Source organism: Furipterus horrens, unplaced genomic scaffold (genome assembly GCF_987537825.1).
Source record: "Furipterus horrens unplaced genomic scaffold, mFurHor1.1.pri manual_scaffold_21, whole genome shotgun sequence".
In the NCBI taxonomy this organism is placed as follows: Eukaryota; Metazoa; Chordata; class Mammalia; order Chiroptera; family Furipteridae; genus Furipterus; species Furipterus horrens.
The window spans coordinates 1,341,477-1,362,528 of record NW_028327191.1 but is presented as its reverse complement, the minus strand read 5'-3'; the positions used below and the strand labels follow the sequence as shown (position 1 = coordinate 1,362,528).

The 21,052-nt window shown below is 62.3% G+C and overlaps 1 protein-coding gene across 1 annotated transcript; it reads left to right on the top strand.

The window, feature by feature from the left end:
- Positions 1-247: 247 nt before the first annotated feature.
- Positions 248-11,737, top strand: TNFAIP2 (TNF alpha induced protein 2). Its single transcript, XM_090265584.1, has 12 exons — positions 248-299; positions 2,883-3,240; positions 3,519-4,152; positions 6,074-6,188; positions 6,349-6,471; positions 6,667-6,767; positions 7,306-7,404; positions 7,893-8,004; positions 8,819-8,941; positions 9,086-9,241; positions 9,382-9,503; positions 11,303-11,737. Exons 2-12 carry the CDS (start codon positions 2,898-2,900, stop codon positions 11,442-11,444), a joined length of 2,070 nt encoding a protein of 689 aa, XP_090121710.1. The 5' UTR covers positions 248-299; positions 2,883-2,897; the 3' UTR covers positions 11,445-11,737.
- Positions 11,738-21,052: the final 9,315 nt, after the last annotated feature.

Genomic DNA, 21,052 nt, shown 5'->3' with positions numbered 1-21,052 from the left:
AATACCCGGGCAACGCTCTGCCAGTCGTGCCACCCTGCACCCGCCACCGCGCCCCGGCTGGTGGGCGGTAGTGACCCCACACACACACCACACACGCACTCCCAGCACCGCCTTGGGGGGCGCGCACGACCCGGGCCCCAGGACCACGGGCAGCCGCGGCAGTCTGGCCTTGGCCTCCGCCCGCGGATTTTCCGCGGTTGCGGAGGCGGGGCGGGCTGGGCGGGCCGGCGGGGGCGGAGTCCGAGACTTTTTCAAGCCTCGCCGGGCTCCGCCAGCACAGCCGCGGTCCGGCCAACAGAGTAAGTGACCTTCTCTCTCGCGGCGTCCGGCGTCCGTCCCCACCATTCCGCGCGGCTGCCTCTCCGCTCGAGCCCCGGTCCCCGGCCCGATCCTCCGAGGGAGCGGCTGGCGCGGCAGAGGGGACCAAGGGGACGGACGATCAAAGAGCCCAAGGCTTCCCGTAGCCCCGCTTCTAGGGAAACTGAGGCCCCTGTCCGGAGCGGCTGCGCGTGGCGACGCGGAGAGCCCGGGTTGGCGCTCTCAGTGCGGGCTCCGTCCTAGGGAAGGCGGGGAGGGGGGGGGGCCGTGGGGAAAGGCGCGGGGTCTCGATTTCTTTTGCAGTAGGAAGGCCGAGGCCCGGGCCGGAGAGGGAAGCTGGCTGTGTGACCTAGGCCAAGTCACTTCACTTGCGTGCCTGTGCGCCGTCTGGGGCGTGGGGATGCTGCCCCCACGGAGGCTGTGTGAGCCTCAGCCCCGCCCGGGAGCAGAGGGAGGGGCTGTGCCTGAGAAGCGTGGGGCTGGGAGGACTGGGCTGGGAGCTCGCCACGCTGTGCCACAGGCTGTGCCGCCAGGTATAACTCCGGGCAGGTCCCTTCTTATCTTCGTGTGCCCACCAAGGGCCCCCTGGCTTATTGGAATGCCTCTCCTGCCTGCCTCTATGTGCTGGGTGCCAAGATTGGCCAGACAGAGGAACAGAGGACACACAGCCTAGGGCCCGCACTTGGCTGTGTGGGTTTGCAGCTCTGGGAGGGTCTGGATCGGCCACGGGGGCTGCAGGGCCTGGCGTAGGAGTTTGTGCCCAGGCGGGGAGGCAGCAGTGCGGGGTCCAACCAGAGCAAGGCCTAGAGGCCAGATGGGGACCAAGGAGGTGGGGTCTGTGAGGGCAGAGGTGAGGCTGGTCGCAGTCCTGCTGGTCAGGGTGGGCCTCTCCCTCTCCCAGCAGGAGGGGGGTCAGGGCCAGGCCTCCAGAGTGGTGCTGAGCAGCCCCAGGCAGTTGGCCAGACCGGCTCCTATGGGCGCATGGCAGGACAATGGGATGGGTTGGGAGGGGACGCTGGGGCAGTGGGTGGGCAGGCAGAAGTGCTCAGTGGCCTTGCCCTGAGGGACCTTGGTTTGAGGGCTCCCTGGAGCACCCCTGATTGGTTCTGGAAGGAACCAACTGCCAGACCAAATGGCACGGAAGCAACTCTAGGATCCTGCCCAGGGTGCCCAGTGAAGCCAATGGGACTGGGAGCAAGCCAGGCCTCCTGGCCCCCTTGGGGGAGGTGGGCAGCTTGGGGGTACAGGACAAGGTAGGTGGGCTGATGGGGAGGGGCAGAGCCCCCACACCTGCTGTGCGCGCGGGGCAAGCACACCTCCCCCACCACTTCAGTTTGTCCTTCCCGGTGGTGGGTCACTCCATCTGCCGGGCAGCGCTGTTGGCGGCAGGGGTGAGTCAGTGACCGGTGGCCTGTGTGGGAACTTGGTGTATTTACTCTTGGGTGGTAGAGCCGGCACTATGGTTACAGGTCACCCCAGGGACCAGGGAGGCCTGCCCTGTCTGTTCCCCGTTCCCAGCTCTGCCCTGTCCGTGCCCTCGGGGTCAGCCATGTTCCCCTCCCCTGATCCTGGCCTCTCTGTGACAGTGGTCGAGGTGCTTGGGGGGTAATGCTGGGCACGGGCCCTGTCTTCCGGAATGCAGCTTGCAAGGTGGCGGGGTCCAGAGGCAGGGGGACCCAGAGTCAGGTGACGAGTTGCAAGCTCCAGCTGTTGGCCGTAGGGGCATTTTACGCCTCCTTGAGCTGATTTTGTGAGATGAGGGGAATCACACTCCTCCTGGGCGGGAGTGACAACGAGATGGGTAGGCACCCAGGAGGGGCACAGAAAGTGGGGGCTGCTGTGATAGCGGCATCACCCCATCAGGAGCTCTCGGAGAAGCAAGAGCCAGGAAGCCTGCGCTCCCGCCCACCTTACCTTGTGGCCTCAGGCAGCCAGCCCTTGTCCCCATAACGTGTGAAAGGCTCTCCACAGTCCTTTCCCGCCCACTGGCGTTTGAGGGGTGCTGTGGTTTCCATAGGCTGAGCCTCAAGGCCAGGGTGGGGTGAGGCTCTGCTCGCCTTGTGCTCCCAGTGGGAGCAGCCGTGTTTCAGCTCACAGGGTCCCTCAGGACCCCACCTCCAGACAAGGCCAAAGGGGAGCAGGACAAGATGGAGGGTGTGCCTGGGCTGGCTCTCTGCCTCTGCCCGGCCTCTGTGCCATGCAACTTTGAGGACCTCCATTCTTACTCTGCAATGGGACTGCAGCCCTTGCTCCATGTGATCCAGGGTGTACTCATGCCCTGCAGCCCCTGCCCAGAGGGTGGGCCATCAAGGGAGCATTTGCCAAACGAAGCGAAGGCCCCTCATCTGGGAGGCTTGGCATCCTCAGCTTCTTCCCTGCTCTGGGAGTTCTGGGAGGGTCTGGAGGGGCAGAGGAGTTGGTGTCTGGGGAGGGAGCCAGTTGTTGGTGCCCATGGGCCAGAAGGCCAGAGCCCTGGCGGCCCCACCGGTGGTGACCAGTGGTCACGCACACAGAGCTGCTGCCGCGCCTCTGACCACTCACCCCCTCCCCTTGCCCACCCGCAGGCCTGAGCTGGGGCGATGCTGAAGATGATGACCTTCTTCCAAGGCCTCCCAGGCCAGCAGCCTGTGCCAGGGGCCCTTGATTTCCCTGGGAGACCCCAGAAGTCGCCCTCCACGTCAGAGGTGGAGTCGGAGGCCTCCGTGTCAGAGGCCTCCTCTGAGGACCTGGTGCCAGCCCTGGAGTCCGAGGGAGCCCCGGAGAGGGGCGAGCAAGAGGCTCTGAGGAAGAAGAAGCCAAAAGGCCTGGCCAACATGTTCAGCATCTTCACCAAAGGGAAGAAGAAGAAGGGCCAGCCCAGCTCTGCAGAGCCGGAGAACAAGCCTGACTCCAGGCCCAGGCTGGGGGACCCACTGCCCACAGGTAGGTTGGGGGCCCCTCTTGGGGTTGGGGGTCCCTGTCCGAGCTGGCCAGGGCCTGGCTTTGCTGGGGCTCACCGAGTGGCCTGAGCACTGGCCCAGGGCACAGAGCGCGCAAGGTTTGGAGGTGTCTCCCCACTGGACTTCCACCTGCACCTCCTACCGAGTCCTGGGGGCTGGGAGGGGGCAGACGGACTTCCGTCCTGCCTGGGACACCGACGGGTCTCCGGGCGCCGGGGGGCCGGGGGCTGGCCGCGCTGACGCGGTGTCCCGTCCCCGCAGTGGAGGAGCTCAAGGCGGCCCTGGAGCGCGGGCAGCTGGAGGCCGCGGCGCCGCTGCTGCAGCTGGAGCGGGAGCTGGCGGCGGCGGCGGCGGCGGGCGGCCTGAGCGCGGAGGAGCTGGTGCGGCGCCAGAGCAAGGTGGAGGCGCTGTACGCGCTGCTGCGCGACCAGGTGCTCGGCCCGCTGCGCCGGCCGCTGGACGCGGCGCCCGAGCGGCTGCGCCAGGCGCTGGCCGTGCTGGCCGAGCAGGAGCGCGAGGACCGGCGCGCGGCGGCGGCGGCGCCCGGGCCCCCCGCGCTCGCGGCCACGCGCCCGCGGCGCTGGCTGCAGCAGTGGCGGCGCGGCGTGGCGCAGCAGGCCGAGGAGCGCCTGGGCCGCGCGCCCGCCGCGGGCGCCGAGGGCCGCTCGGAGGCCGAGCGCGTCTTCCTGCACATGGGCCGCACCCTGAAGGAGGACCTGGAGGCCGTGGTGCAGCGGCTGAAGCCGCTCTTCCCCGCCGAGTTCGGCGTCGTGGCGGCCTACGCCGAGAGCTACCACCGCTACTTCGCGGCCCAGCTGGCCGCCATGGCGCAGTTCGAGCTGTGCGAGCGCGACACCTACCTGCTGCTGGTCTGGGTGCAGAACCTCTACCCCAAGTGAGTGGCGGGGGCTGTCGCCCTGGGCGGGCAGCCGGCTCAGCCACGTCGCCGGCGGCTCTGCACCCGGGATCCTTAGTTTCTGGGGCCTCAGCCACACTGGGCCGCCGGGGATGCTGGGATGCAGAGAATGGCAGGGGCTTCATTCATTCCTGAACTGGGGGTCGGGGGCAGCGACAATGACGGTCCAGAGCAGGAAGGCTGCAGCGGCAGAGGAGGCCAGGGGCCTCACCCAGGCTGGGTCGGGCCAGGAAGTGGGCCTTGGGGAGCACCAAGCAGGACTCTGCCTGGGGCAGGAGCCAGCGTGCCTGCTCAGGGCTGCTCCCAGCCTCCCAGAAGGAAGGGAGTCAAGCGAGGGCAGGGGGGTGAGGGGGTGGGGGATGAGGATGCTCCCCGCAGAGGCAGTCACCTTCCAGGGCCTGAAGCTGAGCCATGCGGCATGCTGGGAGCTGTGCAGAGCTTGTCCCTGTTTGGATTCATCGGCTGGCCCTGGGGCCTCCCAGGCAGCACAGAGGCTGGGGCAGGGCCACGTGGCCGTTGGAAAGACCCCTGTCCTGCAGGGTGTCCCAGCAAGGCCACAGCCGAGCAGGGCCCGGCCACCGAGGCGTGGAGCTGCTCACGTGGGAGTCTCTGTGGCAGCAGAGGGCACCTGGGAGCAGTGGGTGCAGCCGCAGGCATTCCCTGCTCTACCGACTCCGTGGGTCTCTGGGCACATGCTGGGTCGGGGGAGGCTGAGAGTGGACGTGCCTGCACGGGAAGCCAGGGCTTCCGTAAGGGCTGGCCTAGCCCCAAGTGTACAGCCTGCAGGAAGCCTGGAGGACTGGACAGGGTGGCAGGGTCTGAGGGTCTCGGGGACACATCTGGGTGGCCAGTGGGCTCAGGTGGTGCTGGTGGGTCGGCCCCCAGCAAGGTCCAGAGGGAGGGCCTGGGGGGGGGGGGGTGAGGAGTCAGCAGGGCACCAGGAAGTGGCGAAGGGCAAGGCCTGCAGCAGGGGCAGGCAGCCCTCAGCCAGTTCCTTCTTGCTTGTCCTGACTCACCAGGAAGTGCTGGCACACACACCTCTGCCAGTCAGCCTTCCTGTCCCAGTGACAGGGCCTTTAACCGGGGGCCCACGAGGGTCAGCGCAGGAGGACAGGGATCCCTGATGGAGGGGCGTCAGGGAGGCATTGTGAGGCCTGTGTGGGCGGAAGTGCAGGGAGCAAGGGGACCTGGTGTCCAGGCTTTGAAAGGGGCAGAGAGGGCCACTCCTGAGGAAGTGCCAGGGCTGGGCCGTCCCTGGGGTGCCAAGACCCCACAGAGGCGCCAGAGGGTGAGTGGAGCCGCCTCCGCCTCTGAGGAGCCCTTCCTGCTTGGACTGGCCCAGCCTTTGGAGCATGCGGCTGGCCCCGCTCGGAAGCGGGGCCCAGGGCTGGGGTGCAGTGAGGGCACAGGGTGGGAAGGAGGCGGAGACCATAGGGCTGCTGCCTTGGGGAGTTGGGTTTCATGTGTCAGAGGGAGGTCAGGCTTGCCAAAGGAGGCAGCAGCCCTGCCTGCTGGGTGGGTGGGGGTTGCAGACCAGGCGGAAGCAGAGCGGCCTGGAAGGAGGCTCCTGCATTGGGCTGGGCCAGAGATGGGGGCGCTGGGTGTGGGCCTGGGGGGCTGGCTGGGGGCCGACCAGTCGGGGAGATGTCCTGGAGCCCAAGCAGATGAGAGGAGGAGAAAGTAAGGGGGAAACGGTGAACCCAAGGGCTTTGACCCGAACCCAACTGAGCAGATGGAGGACCCATCATCTGAGCTGGAGAAGCAGGGACAGGGGGACAATGGGGAGCAGACAATGGACTTCAGGGCCCGCAGAGACTCAGACTAAGGACGAGGGCTCACGCCTAAGGGGTGGTGCTGGGTGGGGGCAGTTTTCTTCATGCCAGCCCCCCTCTGCCCACAGTGACATCATCAACAGCCCCAAGCTTAAGGGTGAGCTGCAGGAGATCAAGCTGGGGAGCCTCCTGCCCCCCAGGCAGATCCGGCTGCTGGAGGCCACGTTTCTGTTCAATGAGGTGGTAAGTCCAGCAGCAGCGCCAGGGCTGGGACAGGGAGGGGCAGGAAGGAGACAGAGGGGAGGCTCCGGATGGACGGACAGGACATGGGCAGAGAGCTTGACAGGGACTTCCATGTGGGCAGGGCCATGGGCTCCTTGTTACCCTGACCCTCCCCCCACAGGCCAGTGTGAAGGATCTGATGGCCCGAGCCCTGGAGCTGGAGTCCCAGCGCTGGGCCCAGGATGTGGCCCCCCAGCGGCTGGATGGCCACTGCCACAGTGAGCTGGCCATCGACATCATCCAGGTAGCCCAGCCCGCCCCTTGTGCTCACGGGCAGCCCGTCATGGGCAAGCCGTGCACGGGACAGAGCCCACCCGTCCACCCCCGTGTGCGCACACGTGCCCGCCTCCAAGCCCACTCCCTGCTCAGCTCACCCCCACCCCTCCCCAGCCCCTGTCCAGGCAGGCCCCTGCTCAGCTCACCCCCCACCCCCCTGCAGATCATCTCTCAGGGCCAGGCCAAGGCGGAGAGCATCACGCTTGACCTGGGCGAGCAGATAAAGCAGTTGCTGCTGGCGGAGCTGGTTGCGCTTCTGAGGAGGTGGGTGTGGGTACGGCATGCACACGGGGCTGCGGCCTCTTCCCTGAGCCCCACCTGGGGACCGAGCTAGATTGGGGCCCCTCCCGGCCCCCAGGGTGTCTGTCACGGTGGGCAGCAGGCCTGTCCCCTGCACCACCCAATGGGCCCTGGCTGTCTCCACTCTCCTTGGCACGGCTCCCAGCAGAGGACGCTTCACAATGAACCGAGACCCTGGCCTCCCCCTCAGGTGGCACTTCCCGTCTCCACCCCACAATCCTGCCCCTCCCTCCCCCCCTTGGAGGACTCCTCCATCCACCCATGGCCCCTCCAGTCTTCCAGATGTCGGGGGGCAGCAGAGCTGGGCTGGCAGCCTACTCGGGAGCTTTGCAGGGCTGGCCCCGCTGGCCTCAGGGAACAAAGTTGGTTCCCTGGCTTAAGGCCAGTGCCACCCTGGGCTGTGGGGGACCGTCCTTGGGAAAAGCGCTCTGTAACCCCAGGGAGGCTGCTGTCACCCCAGTGTTTGTGCTGGTCCCGCAAGTGCCCCTTCCGGTTTCACCAGCTACCAGCGAGCCTTTGATGAATTTCTGGAGAGGTGCAAACAGCTGAGAAATTACAGGGCCAATGTCATGGCCAACATCAACAACTGTCTGGCCTTTCGGTGAGAGGGGTGACGGTGACCCTGGGGACAGTGTGTGGGAGCGGGGGAGCTGGGAGGGGAACGCCTGTTGGAGAGCAGGGGTAGCCAGGAGGGGGAGGGGAGTGTGGGGGAGGGGGGGTGGCCAGGATTAAAATGAGTAAGGCCTCCGGGGAAAGAAAGCAGCGGGCCTGCCTGGCAGGAAGCACCCCTCGCCCCGGGTCGAGCGAGCCCTCAGGCAGGGTTTCCAGCTGCCTTGTCTGTGGAGCAGCCCCTGCAGCAGGTGCAGGGGTGTGCCTGCTAAGTGGGGGCAGAGCCAGGTCCTCAATTAGAAGAGGGTGTGGCTGGGGGGGGCAGGGGTTGTGAGCATGGCGGGGTGGGGTGGTGGCTTGGACTTGCTCCCGCTGGAAATGGGGAACCATGGAGGGTTCTGTAGTGAAGAGGTGGGGAGGGTTTGCCGAGGGCTAGCTGGGCAGGGCTGGTGTGACCTCCCTGCCTCCCTGGCTTCCCAGGACTTCTGTGGAGCAGAAGTGGCAGACATCCCAGGACCTCCTGGGCCCCCTGAGTGAGCTCAAGAGCCGTGGCTTCGACACCCTACTCCAGCACCTGGTCGGGGACCTGAAGGTAGCTGAGGCCTCCTTCCCTGGGGCCCACGTGCGCCCAGGGCTGGGGAACGTGAGGAGCCCGGCTGGGCTGTGGGAGGCTGGTGCTGCTCAGGGCAGGGGCTGTGGAGGCCTGGACCTTGCCCCCATCACCGGCCTGGGGCTGGGTCTTACAGGGGCCGTGCAGGGCCAGGAGGGCACAGAAGAGCTTCAGGGCACCCCACGCTTTTAGACTCAGCCCAGTCCCCACGATTGCACACAGCTGGCCTCCCTCACCCGCCGTCCCTCCTGCCCCAGGCCTAACTCCCAGCTGGTGCTCAAGAGTCTGGGCAGCCCCCAACGGCCACCCCTGCCAGGCCAGGAGTCCACAGAAAGCCCTTAATCACTCTAGCAGAGGGTGAAGCCGGGTCCCTGGAAGAAAACGGGAGGGGTTCCCTGCCTGCCCTCCATGGGGGCCCGCCTTGTCCCCAGCGACCAGAGCCGGGCAGAGGGTAGCCTGCTGGTGGTGAAGTCCAGACCATGACCGGGGAGGATTTGGCAACAGTCAAGCACAGGCCTTGTTTATGTAGTTTATGCAGGAATTTACTTATTTAAGCAGGGGGGGTGGGAGGGGGTGGAAAAAGCCTCAGGGCAGGAGCCACAGCTGGTTGACCTTGGAGAAGGATGCACGGCCCTGCCTCTACTTCCTGTCTGTGACCTGAGCTCTGCCCCGATTGCCTGGCTGGTCTTGAGTCCTCCGCCCCGGGCCAGCCCAGTGTGTCCCTGTGCGTGTGTCTGCGGCTGGCAGCCCTTCCCCTGGAGGGCGGTCCGGACATCCTGCCTCTCTCCTGCCGCAGCCCCTGTTCAAGAGGTTCACGCAGACCCGCTGGGCGGCCCCTGCCCACACCATGGAGGAAATCGTCTCCACTGTGAGCATGAGGCTGCCTGAGTTCTCAGAGCTGCACGGCTGCTTCCGGGAGGTGAGGAGGCCCCCTGGGCTGGGGGCTGGGCACACGTGCTAACCCAGGGGTGTGCACGCCTTTGCACCTCCGTCCGCCCCTCCCGGGACTCCTGGCTCCGAGGCTTCCGGAGAGGTGGTGAGCCCTGCCCCCTGGCCCACGCAGGAGCTCATGGAGCTTGTCCACCTGCACCTGGTGAAGGAATACATCGTGCGGCTCAGCAAGCGGCGCCTGGTCCTCAAGACTGCGGAGCAGCAGCAGCAGCTGGCCGGGCAGGTGGCTGCCAACGCTGACCTCATCCAGCGCTTCTGCACTCAGAACGTAAGCCCTGGCCGCCTGGGAGGGGCTGCCCCTGCCCCTGCCCCTCTGCGCCTCTCCAACCTCCATCAGCTCTGACCCCCCGGGCGCCCTTCTGAGGAAGGGACAGCCCCCCTCCAACCTGCCCAAACCTGTGCTTGCAGGGCTCCCGGGCGACCTGGCTGCACCAAGCCCTCCCCACGCTCGCCGAGGTCATTCGCCTGCAGGACCCCAATGCCATCAAGATGGAGGTCGCCACTTACGCCACCTGGTACCCTGACTTCAGGTGAGAACCGAGCAGCACAGGACCCGGCCCCGTGGGCCCCCCTGTGGTCGGGCCTGGAGCGGCTGCCACGTGGGGGTCCCACAGCACAGCTCGTTCAGTGGGTCCTCACTGGAGCCCCGTGAGGCGGATGCGTGAGGCCCAGAGAGCTAGAGGCACGTGCGCGAGGTGGCGCAGCGGCTCCGGGGTGGAGCTAAGGTGACAGCGGGGTCTGGCTCCCCAGTCAGCCTTTATGATCCCGCACCTCAGAGGAGAAGCTGGGCCAGAGAGACCAGGGATGGGCTAGAGGCTGTGGCAAGGCAGCGGTGACGCTGCGGGCCACCAGTCAGCCGAGGGTCCTCGCGGCCCTGGGCCTGGGCCCTGCACCCCTGTTTCGGGGTGGAGGCTCAGCCCCTGCTGCCCCACGAGCTTGCGAGTGGTTTCTCTGGGCTGAGTCCTGTGGCCTGGAGGGGAAGTGTGACTGGGCCTCGGGCTGGAGTGGCAGCTGAGCCTAGTGTAGCCCTGGCTGGCCCACGGCACTCACCCACCTAGCCACCCCTTCCCCACACTCGCCCGTTTATTCTCCCCCACCAGCAGCAGCCGCCCCCAACCTACTCACCTACACGGGTGCTCTGTAGCTGTCCAGTGATACACGAGGGGGGACCTCAAACCCGGAACTGACTTCTAAAAAATTGTGTATTTATTCTTACATATTTAAACCTCAGTCGCCTTCAGAGCATCTCCGTCTGACGCAGTACACCTGTCCAGACGTTTTTTCCGCTGCTCCAGACAGTTTTGAATGTGTCAGTTTGGATGCCTTTTAGCGCCTCTGCCGTTTTTTGTCTCGCCTCTTCCACATCGGCGAAACGTTTCCCTTTGAGCACTTTTTCATCCGGGGAAACAAGAAAGGTCTCTTGGGGTGAGATGGGGTGAATAGGGAGAGAGGCGTATGAGAGTTGTCACATTTTTGGTCAAAAACTGCTGAACACTCAGCGCGGCGCGGACAGGTGCGCTCATAAATCACCCACCCTGAAACGGGCAAACGTGTTAAAACGGTCTTCAAAAAAAATTCCCCAAAGCTGAGCGCAGCCTCTCACAGCAACGCCGGCTGGTGCCCTGGCCCAGGGGGGTTCCTGGAACACCCACCGAGCGGGGGAAGCCTGTCCTACAAGGGGCCCGCCCTCCAGAAGATAATTGCAGTTTTTTTGGGTACCCCCCCTTGTACTAACCTGCCCATCCACATGTCTACACATCCAGCCGTCCTTCCACGTATTCACCCATTCATCAGTCCACTCACCTATCCGTCCACCCCCACCCATCCACCCATCCGTCCCTCCGTCCCTCCATGCATCTACCCGTCGTTCACCTCCACCTGTCAGCTCACTCACCCACCCATCCATCCACCCGTCTGCTCCGTACGAGGCTCTGCCCTAGGCACTGGGATGCAATGGAGTGCAGGACAGACCCGGTCTCAGCCCTCCCTCAGGAAACTTACAGCCTCCTGACGGTCAGCAATAGTGAGGTGATCAGGCCAGAAGTACAAAGGTTATTTAACCGGCAGGAGGTGCTGACTGTGGAGACAGGAAAGGCCCTTGGGGGAGGTGACGTCTGAGCTGAGACCTGCAGAGTGAGAGGAGCGGGTCCTCAGGAGCCTGCGGGAGGGCACTGCAGCGGGGACAGGCAGGAGCACGGTGTGCTCTGAGGACGGGCAGGCGGCTGCAGCTGCTGGAGCTCCATGGGAGGCCCGGGGTCTGGGGAGCTGGGACGGGGTGTGAGCCGGGGTGTGGGTGTCCAGGCTGGACTGACAGGCGTTCTCCCCACAGCAAGGGCCACCTGAGCGCCATCTTGGCCATCAAGGGGAACCTGTCAAACAGTGAAGTCAAGAGCATCCGGAGCATCCTGGACGTCAGCACAGGAGCACATGAGCCCTTCAAGTCCCTATTTTCACTCATAAAGGTCGGTTAGCATTTTCCGCGGCCTGACCTGCCGTGAGTGCTCCACAAGCATCGGACACACACTCTTGGGGGCAGTTCAGACCAGCACCGGCTGCAGGGCCCCTCACGGGCCTCCTGCCTTCTGCTGCTGCTGCTTCTGCCCAGCCCTGGCCAAGGGCAGCTGGAACTGGACGGGCTTCAGTGTGTTCCCAGTCTGGCGGCACAGGGGTGCCCGTCATGAGGAGCCAAAGAGGCCACGCCTGAGAACCGACTGGTCGTGGGCGCGCTGAAGGAGGGAGAGTGGCTGGGTCAGAGGCCCGGGTCGTCCCCCCCCCCCCCCCGTCCATGGGGCCCTCCCCAGTCCGTCTCTGAGCTGCCTCCTCGTGGCCCTGAGTACCTAGGCCGAGGCCACACCCTGCCTCCCCCGCCTGGGGCTTCAGTGGGCTGGCCCAGCAAGTGTGTGGGACGGCAGGCAGCTGCAGGAGAAAGAAGGGCACGGTGGAGCTTTGATCTGGGGCCTGGAAAGGGGGTCCCACAGCAAGCTGGGCCAAGCCAGCACTGAAGCCCAGAATGCGCAGTGACCCCTCCAGCTCAGAGCCTGGCCTCCCTCATTGCCCACAGGCACCCCTGCAGGCGGGCCCAAGAGGGGGCCTCCTGGGCCTTCCAGGGTTCCGCTTACACCCTGTTCCCCATGCAGGGCCAGGGCTGAGGCCTGGCTGGGGCAAGCGTGACCTCTGACCGCGTTGCCCGTGCCTTAGTTTCGTCCTGCTGCTGTAACAAATTTGCACAAAGTTAGCTGAAAGCGACACTGACTTCGGTTCTGCAGGCCTGGTGGGCTCAAGGCCAGGGGTCGGCGGGCTGTGCTCCCTCTGGAGGCTCTAGGGGAGGACTCCGGGCCTTTTCCAGGTTTGCGAGACCGCCCTCCCCTAAACCTTGGCTCGGGGCCCTTCCCGTTCCAAAGCGCTCCTCTCCTGGTGCCTCCCTCATCCACCCTTAAGAACCCCGTGATTACCCTTGGCCCACCCGGGCCACCCAGGCCCTCTCCCCACTTGCCACATCCGCTGCAGCACCTCAGTTCCACCTGCAGCCTCACGCCCCGTCACGTGGAGCCTAACATAGCCCCAGGTTCCAGGGAAGACGTGGGCATCTGTGGGGGCCTTGGCTTTGCCACCCGTGGCCTCCATCCGTCCCCTGCCCTGAAGGGCACCTTGTCCTACGCCCAGAAGATGGGTTCAGTTAGCCTGCCGGCCTCTGCTCACCACCTGCGCCCTCTCCGCATCAGGGGGCGTCAGACTCGGGGCCGCTAGGGTCAGGCCAGCTCTCTTCACAGGTACTGGGCCAGGAAGCGGCCCACGTCACGGTGCACAAAAGCCTTTGTACACTGTAGAGTTAGCGTGTTTGGTGTTATTAATATTTTTTATAATACTGCTTTTGTAGATGTGTACTCAGGACAGGATCTGAGTTTTTATAGCTTGATATAAAGCTGATTTCAGAAGTGGCTGTGGAGTGATTTACTGGGGAGCAGGGGTGGGCATCACGGCGCTGCAGGCTCTGGGAGTCTGGGGCAGGCCTGTGCTCCTGTGTCAGGTCCCCAGTGGATCTGTGAGCGGGTGGAACCTGGTGGTCTTGCCGACGCAGTAAGGAATTACAGATCAGCAAACGCGTTAGCGAGCGAGCAGGGTTTATTGGTGATAAGTTCTCACGGAAGAGAATGGACCTGGCTAAGGTGGTGGTGGGGTGGGGGGCGTGCATAGGTCCAGGGCGAGGGAGGCCACAGGCCGGGTGGCAAGCGCACATCCAAGCAGGGTCGGCCAAAGGCCAGGTGGCCAGAGCACCAAGAGAGCGAGTCCTCTGTTCTGAGGACTTACGTAGCTGGCAGGACGGGGTGAAGAAGTTACATGTTGATCGACAGGTGGTGCCAGGTTTCCCGGGGGCACGCGATGACCCAGACTTAGGGATGCGTGGGCGCCTGTTAGCCCGGATCCTCATCTTGCTCCAGACTCCGTTTGTTCGTCCTGCTGTGAAACAGATACATGAGTGGGGGCAGTTAATTAAAGTTGGGGCAGTTAGTTGCTTACGGGCTCTTTCTGTGAGCATTAGGGGTGTCCTCGTAAAACACCGTGACCAGAGGCAGACGCTTAACCAAGGCTGTTCTGTGGGACCCTTCCCTTGGGCACTGAGGACCCTCTCCCATCGCTCAAGCCTGGGGATGGAAGCACAATTTCAAGGCTTCCCTTCCCAGAGTGGAGAGGACACACAGAATCTCAAGGACGGCCCTCCTACGATAACACAGTGTTTCCTGTGAGGTCGGATCACCTGGCAATATTATCGGAGCAGACCCAGGACGGCTGGGTTAGCGGGTGGGACATGTCCCCCTCCCCCTCCCCGCCTTGGTTCTCTATTCATCCTACCTAAGTGCCAAAACGCGTTTCCTGGCAACCAGGAGGCTAGATGCTGGTCCGGAGCAGCGGAGGGCCTGGAGGCTCTTCCTTTGCCCTCTCCTGCCTCAGGTGTAGCCCCTTCTCATGGGGAGCAGCAGCTTGGGAGGGGCCCGCCTGAAGGGCATGCCACTCACTCCGCCCCACCCCCACCCCCCTGTGCCTCACCTTCCCCTCCCGGACGGACCTCCCCACAGTCCTCTGCGGAGGAGGTGGGGGCAGGGGACGCTGGGACACTGGACAGTCATTTCTGCTCCAGGCATAGAGCCTCCGGGCAAACGTACTTACGGTGCTGGGACAGGCCTTGAAAGCCACACCTGTGAACAGAGGACCCGCGTCTGCACAGAGATGGCCCCCGCTCACCGGGAGGTGCTGCCGGGCCAAGGGGCCTGTCGCCCTTCGCACATCAAAGCCCAGTAAGGCCCGGATAGGCGTTTGCATCTATAAGGGGCAAAGAAGCCAGTGACTCTCAAACCACGAGGAGATCATTAACAGATGAATCATGGAAAAGGGACCAGGAAATGACATTCCGCAGCTCCTCACACATACCACTGGGATCAAAAGGAGGAAGATGGTCATCACCAAACACAGAGAAATGGGAAGATGAAGCTGGATAACTTTTCAAATAAGTTGGAGGTAGACCCATAACTAGATTACCTTGAGTTAATCACACCTGGAGTTACGTAGTTAATCGCGTTAGACTGTGAACCCAGATTAACCGGTAATGGAGAAACAAGGGAGAAGGAGAGCGGAGCGGGAGCTACTCCTGTTAGTACAAAACCAGTTTCTTTGCTTTTTGTCTACTTCGCACACATGCGTGCCCCTGGCTGGCCACGCCCGGCTCTGCAGTCGTCGCCGTCGGCCGTCGGCAGCCGTCCGTCTTGAGAGACGATGGCGTAGCTTCTTGAGAGTCTATCTGCACCGCCGAGAATGGCTGTGCAGTCCGATTCGGGAGTGACAATCCCTGCCACACTTGTTACAGGTGAAGGCAGATGGCTGTTGTTGCTGCTGCTGACGCTGCTTCCGCCTCGATCTTTTCTGGACCACCTCCTCGTTGCGCGCAGCCTCCGCGCGTGACGTACCTTGCCTGACCGCGAGCCTCCAGGCTAGGCGGTCGTCTGCTTGAACTTCCCATGTGTTGAGATTGATGGAGCATTGTGTCATGTCCTTTTTGCAGATGTCTTTGAACCGCAGTTTTGGGTGCCCTGTCATCCTCTTGCCTTCTGCTAGCTCGCCGTAGAGGAGGTCTTTGGGGATACGGCCTGCATCCATTCTTTTGACATGGCCGAGCCACCTGAGGCGTCTCTCGCTAAGAACTGCATGCAAACTGCACATATTGGCTCGCTTCAGCACCTCGGTGTTGGGGACCTTATCCTGCCAGGCGACATGCAGGACGCGTCGCAGGCACCTCATGTGGAAGCTGTTGAGTTTCCTTTCGTGCCTTGCGTAGGTGGTCCACGTCTCGCTGCCATAGAGGAGAGTGCTGAGTACGCAGGCTTGGTAGATGCGCAGTCTGATTTTCTCAGTGAGGCTGGAATTGTTCCACGCTCGCCGGTTCAGTCTGGCCATAACTGTGGCTGCCCTGGCGATTCTCCGGTTGACCTCCAAGTCGACTGACAGAGAGCTCGAGATGGTGGACCCGAGGTAAGTGAAGTCGTTGACAACCTCCAGGGTGTATCCGTCGATGGTGATGCATGGGGGAGTCCCTGTGCCTTGAGCCATAACATTCGTCTTCGTCAGGCTGATGGCTAGTCCGAACTCCTTGCATGCGTGGGAAAGGCAAGTGACTAGCTGTTGGAGTCCCTCTTCGGAGTGTGATGTCAAAGCTGCGTCGTCGGCGAAGAGCATCTCACGGATGAGCACCTCTTTGACTTTGGTCTTGGCTCGTAGACGGGCCAGGTTGTAGAGCTTGCCATCGGATCTGGTGTGAATGAAGACACCCTCGCTGCAGTCCTTAAAGGCGTATTGGAGGAGCATGGAGAAGAAGATTCCGAACAGCGTAGGCGCGAGGACGCAGCCCTGCTTTACTCCGCTGCTGACTGGGAAGGCCTCAGAGGTTGCGCCGTTGTAGGACACCGTGCTGTGCATGTTGTCGTGAAAGGACATGACCACAGCAAGCAGATGTGGTGGACAGCCAATCTTCCGTAGCAAGCTGAAGAGTCCGCTTCGACTGACCAGATCAAACGCCTTCGTGAGGTCAATAAAGGCGAGGTAGAGTGGTTTATGCTGCTCGTGACACTTCTCCTGCAGCTGGCGTAGGGAGAAGATCATGTCCACTGTTGAGCGGCCAGCTCTGAAGCCACACTGGGACTCTGGGTAGACGCGGGAAGCAAGGGTCTGCAGGCGGGCAAGAGCGACCCGGGCGAATACTTTGCCGACGACGCTGAGGAGAGAGATGCCCCGGTAGTTGTTGCAGTCGCTGCGGTCTCCTTTGTTCTTGTACATGGTGATAATGTTGGCGTCTCTCATATCCTGGGGGATGTAACCCTCCTTCCAGCAGAGACAGAGTAGATGGTGGAGCGGCTGTAGCAGGACTGGTTTCCCGCTCTTTAGGATTTCTGGAGGGATTCCGTCGCTTCCTGGTGCTTTCCCGCAAGCGAGGCGGTCGATGGCTTTGCCGAGCTCTGCCGCAGTAGGTGGGGTGTCTAGCTCCTCCATGACTGGTAGGTCTGGGATGGCGTTAAGAGCAGTGTCTGTTACGGTGTTCTTCGTTGTGTACAGCTCGAGGTAGTGCTCGGTCCACCGCCGCATTTGCTGTTCCTGGTCAGTGATGACCTCACCTGTCTTGGACTTAAGGGGGGCGATCTTGGAGGGGATTGGGCCTGTTGCCTTCTTGATACCCTCATACCCGGCTCTGCAGACCCGTGAATAAACAAACACCTCGCTTTGCTGCTCAAGTCCTGTGTCCCAGAGCTGGTGCCATGTCCGAGCTGCGGGTAGGTCATGATCAAAGACCTGCGCCCCCACCCCTGATGGCTGGGGCGGACGTGGAGGGTCAGACCACCGGTCCTGGTGTCAGCCGTGGCGACCCTGCCTCTGGTTTCGCACGGGTGCGGCTTGGTGGGCCAGTCTGGAGCTGAAACACAGCTGGGGCCTAGATGTTATCTTTAGTTCGACCAAAACTCTGTTTCTATGGTCAACAGACCCAGGCTTTGTTTTTAAGACCATGGGTGCTGCCCGGAGCCTCCCTGTTTTGAGGTCTTAATGATTAAGCAAGGAGGGGAGGGGGGCGGTGAGCCAGGCCGCCGGGGGAGGCGGTTTGAGGCAAAGGAAAGCATGTCGAACTAAAGGCGGCCCCAGGGAAAGTAAGGCTCCCGCGCAGTTACAGCGGGTCACCTCAGCACCGCTGTCCTGGCCCCGGATCTGGGGAAGGAAGGAGCAGAAGGAGGGCTCCCTGACCAGCCCACTCCATGGAGGGGGGCAGGCGAGGACACCGCCTTTGGGGGCTGGGGTTCTGCAGGAAAGGCCTGAATAGCAGCAGTCTGGCCCTTTCCGGTGAGTTCCATCTGTGGGGCCAGTAGGGATGGGGCAGAGCCCACAGCGCAGTGGGGAGAACGGAGGGAGGGGACAGCAGCCCAGGAGACCCAGGTCCGTGTGGCATCCGGTGCCCAGTCCTTGGGTAGTTGGGACCTCTTGGGGAGCGGCAGCCCCTGTGCTCAGGTTCTGGGGTCACCCCTCCCCAGCTGGGGTCAGGAGGGAAGAGGGAGGCACAGTCTTGAGCGCCCAGGAGCAGGAGGAAGTTTTGTGGACAGGAAAGCGGCCACACACCAAACCCGACGGGCTCGGGGGGCCTGTGTGGCCGCCTTACAGCCTCAGACGGAAAGGGACCACACGGGAGGGTCTGACGGCAGAACTTCCTCCTCGGAAGGCGAGTCCTGGCAGGCCATCACAGCCCAGGCCTGCAGCCCCCTTGGCGAAGGTCAGTCTCCACCTGAACCGGGCCTGCCACTTCGCATCCCAGGCGGCGCGCCCTCGAAATGTCAGCGGCGTCTCCTTCCCCAGCCCCTCCGGCTGCCCGGCCGGCACCAGAGCACAGGACCCTCCCGCCACCCTGTCCCCCCAACACCGACTCCATGAGCTGCAAGTGTGCACTGTCCTGCCCCCACCCGTGCAGGAGACGCCCGAGTCTCTCCTTTTACTTGTTATCCAATCCCAGAGGTCTCCCCGCTTTGCTTTCTCCTGCCCCCCTAATCTACCACCCATGGACTCACGTGACCCCCCCCCTTTGTCTTCCCCTCTGATTCTAATGCATAAAATAACGTCCATTGCCCAGGCTGTTGAGGCTCAGTGGACTGAGCGCCGGCCTGTGAACTGAAAGGTTGTGAGTTCGACTCCTGTCAGGGCACAGGCCTGGGCTGGGGGCCGGGTCCCCAGGTGGGGGCATGAGAGGCAACGAATCCATGTTTTTCTCTCACATGAATGTTTCTTTCTCTCCTTTCTCTCTGCCCTGCTCTCTAAAAATAAATAAATAAAATAAAATAAATACGGTGTAAAACGGCCATTCTCAGGAGCCTTTTCCCAGTCCGTTGAGATCTTGCTTCCCAGCAGTAGCTGTCAGTTTGGCTCAAATAAACTCATGAACATTCTCACGGCCCGGGCCCCGGTGTGGTTCAGTGGGCTGGGCATCATCCCGCAGGCCAAAGGCTGCAGGTTCAACTCCCAGTCAGGGCACAGGCCTGCCTTGCAGGTCCGGTCTGGTTGGGATGCTTTTGGAAGGCAACCAATCGATGTTTCTCTCTGTGTCTTCCTCCCTCCCTTCTCCTCTCTCTGAAATCAGTAAGCATGTCGTTAGGTGAGGATTTAAAAGAAGTTCTTACAGGGGTGGACATTTCTCATGTCAACATTTTAAATGGGGCCGACGTGAATGAACTTGAGAATGTGGATTTAAGCCTGGAAGTGTGAGCCCCCCAACCTTTGCTGCAGCCCCCGGAGGACAGGTGGGGTCCTTGGAGCACAGGGGGCAGTGGCATGGCAGGGACCGTCCTGGTGACGCTCTGGGATGCACTCCTGAGGGGTGGCTCTGGGCGGAGCAGAAGGGATGCTGTTCCTGCCCCCAGGGTGGGGGGAAGGGGCCTGTGGTCCCTCCCTAGTCACCAGTTCCAGCCACCACCAAGGGCTCTACACCAGTAACTTCCCTGTCACTCGGAAAACTCCTGTTAAGGGAAGGATTTACCTCAGTGGAGGAGGGAGTCATCTGGCACAAGGGACAGAGGGGAGAGACTGGGCGGGGGCCCTCTGAGGTCACCCACTCTCCTGTACAAGGACATGGGGGCCCCAGCCCATGATGCAGGGGACACATGCGTTGATGGAGCCTCCAACCACGCCTCCACCCTGCTCGGGGAGGGGCAGTGGGGAAGGCAGCAGAGATACTGGGGTGGCTCTGTGGCCATGGGGAGTACGCACTGGGGAGCAGACCATTTGTTGGAGACCCCCGAAAGGGCAGAGGAGGCTGCAGCCTGGAAAGTACAGGACAGGGACTGGGAAGCGTTTCTGTTTCAGGGAGAGAGTGCTCAGGGGCTAAGCGGCTGGAGGCAGGGAGTAGGCAGGAGCCCCCCCAAAGGGGGGGGCAGGGCTCTCAGCCTTTGCTGGGCAGGACAGATGCCAGAGCTGGGGGTGTGGAGGGAGAGGGGGCTGGCTCCCCGGCAGGGGTGAGGGAGGAACACTCCCTGAGCCATCGACAACACCCTAATCCAGTCAGGGGATGCCGGGTGCTACTTCCTGACAGGATGGCCTGGGAGGTGGGGAGAGGTCCTGGGGGACAAATTTAAGGAGTTAAGTCCCAGACGCCTGTAGAAAGGGACCATGGCTCATTGGACTGTCCAAACCCAGCGGGTGACAACTGTCCAGTGGGCCTCGGGGACCCCTGCACTGTCACTCTCAGCCCTGGGGCGAAGTGGTGCCCAGTCCACGGAGCCACTCGGGCCAGGACAGAGAGTTATTGTTTACTGGAGACAGAGATTTGTTTTTACGAGATGAGCAAGTTCTGGAGGTGGATGGTGGCGATGGTTGTACGACAGCATGGATGTACTTTAATGCTTCTAAACGGTACATTTAAAGTTGGTTAAAGTGGGACTTCCAGTCAAGATGGAGGCATGGGTAGACACGCTTCACCTCCTCCCGCAACCACAGAAAGAATTACAACTAGATCCCAAAACAAATAACACCCAGACCATCAGAAAAATGAACCTGTATGGAAGTCTGACAACCAAGGATTTAAAGAAGCCACGTTCATCTAGAAGGGTAGGAGGGGCGGAGTCATGGAAGTGGATGGAGTCATGGAGATGAGCAGAGAGGAGCGGAGAGGTGGCGGCCAGTGGGGCAGGACAGGTGTCCCACATCCATATGTGATGCATAAAAATTGGGAGGGGCACCTTAGGAGAGAGCAATCCCAGCCCGGGGCCAGACAGCACAGCCCAAGGCCCCAGCACCAGGAAGATAAATCCCCATCACCTCTGGCTGTAAGAATCAGTCGGGTTTGGGGCAGCAGAAGAAACTGCTGGATTTCCAGGAAACTCGGCTTAAAGGGGCTACATGGACTCAGAACGTACGCAGACCCACCCCCTCTTGGACTCCTCACCAGGGCAGTGACTGGAAGGGCACCAGCCATGCAGGGGAAGTGGGTGAAGTGACTGGAACAGGGCGAGTGCCTGGAAAACCCCCAGAAGCCAGGCAGTGGCACTGTCCCCTCTCTGAGGCCTCCCCCCACACAGAGCCATGAAGTGGTGAAGCAGGTCACCCCAGGAGATCACCTAAGGCCCCGCCCCACAGTTTACAGGTGCCTTTGCTACACAGGCCCCGCTACTAAGACAGGGAGTCAAAGCAGCTCTACCCAACACACAGAAACAGACACAGGGAGGCTGCCAAACTGAGGAGACAAAGAAATATGGCCCCAATGAAAGAACAGGAAAAAAACCCAGAAACAGAACCAAACAAAATGGAGAGAGCCAGTGTACCAGATGCAGAGTTCGAGACACTGGTGGTCAGGATGCTCAGAGAACTCACGGAGTGTGGCAGCAACAGAAAGGAAGAAGTGAAGGCTACACTGAGTGAGACAGAAACATCCTCAGGGAACCAACAGCAAAGGGGAGGAAGCTGGGGTTCAGATCAACGATTTGAAACAAAAGGAAGAAATAAAACATTCAACCAGAACAGAATGAAGAAACAAGAGTTTAAAAAAGCAAGGAGGGTATAAGAAGACTCT

What these genes read in the sequence shown, in the direction of transcription:
- TNFAIP2 (XM_090265584.1), top strand. Translation starts at nt 2,898, where the DNA reads ATGCTGAAGATGATGACCTTCTTCCAAGGCCTCCCAGGCCAGCAGCCT. An exon ending in AACAACTGTCTGGCCTTTCG is followed by an intron (nt 7,405 to 7,892) that starts GTGAGAGGGGTG and finishes CTGGCTTCCCAG; the next exon opens with GACTTCTGTGGAGCAGAAGT. An exon ending in ACCTGGTCGGGGACCTGAAG is followed by an intron (nt 8,005 to 8,818) that starts GTAGCTGAGGCC and finishes CTCCTGCCGCAG; the next exon opens with CCCCTGTTCAAGAGGTTCAC.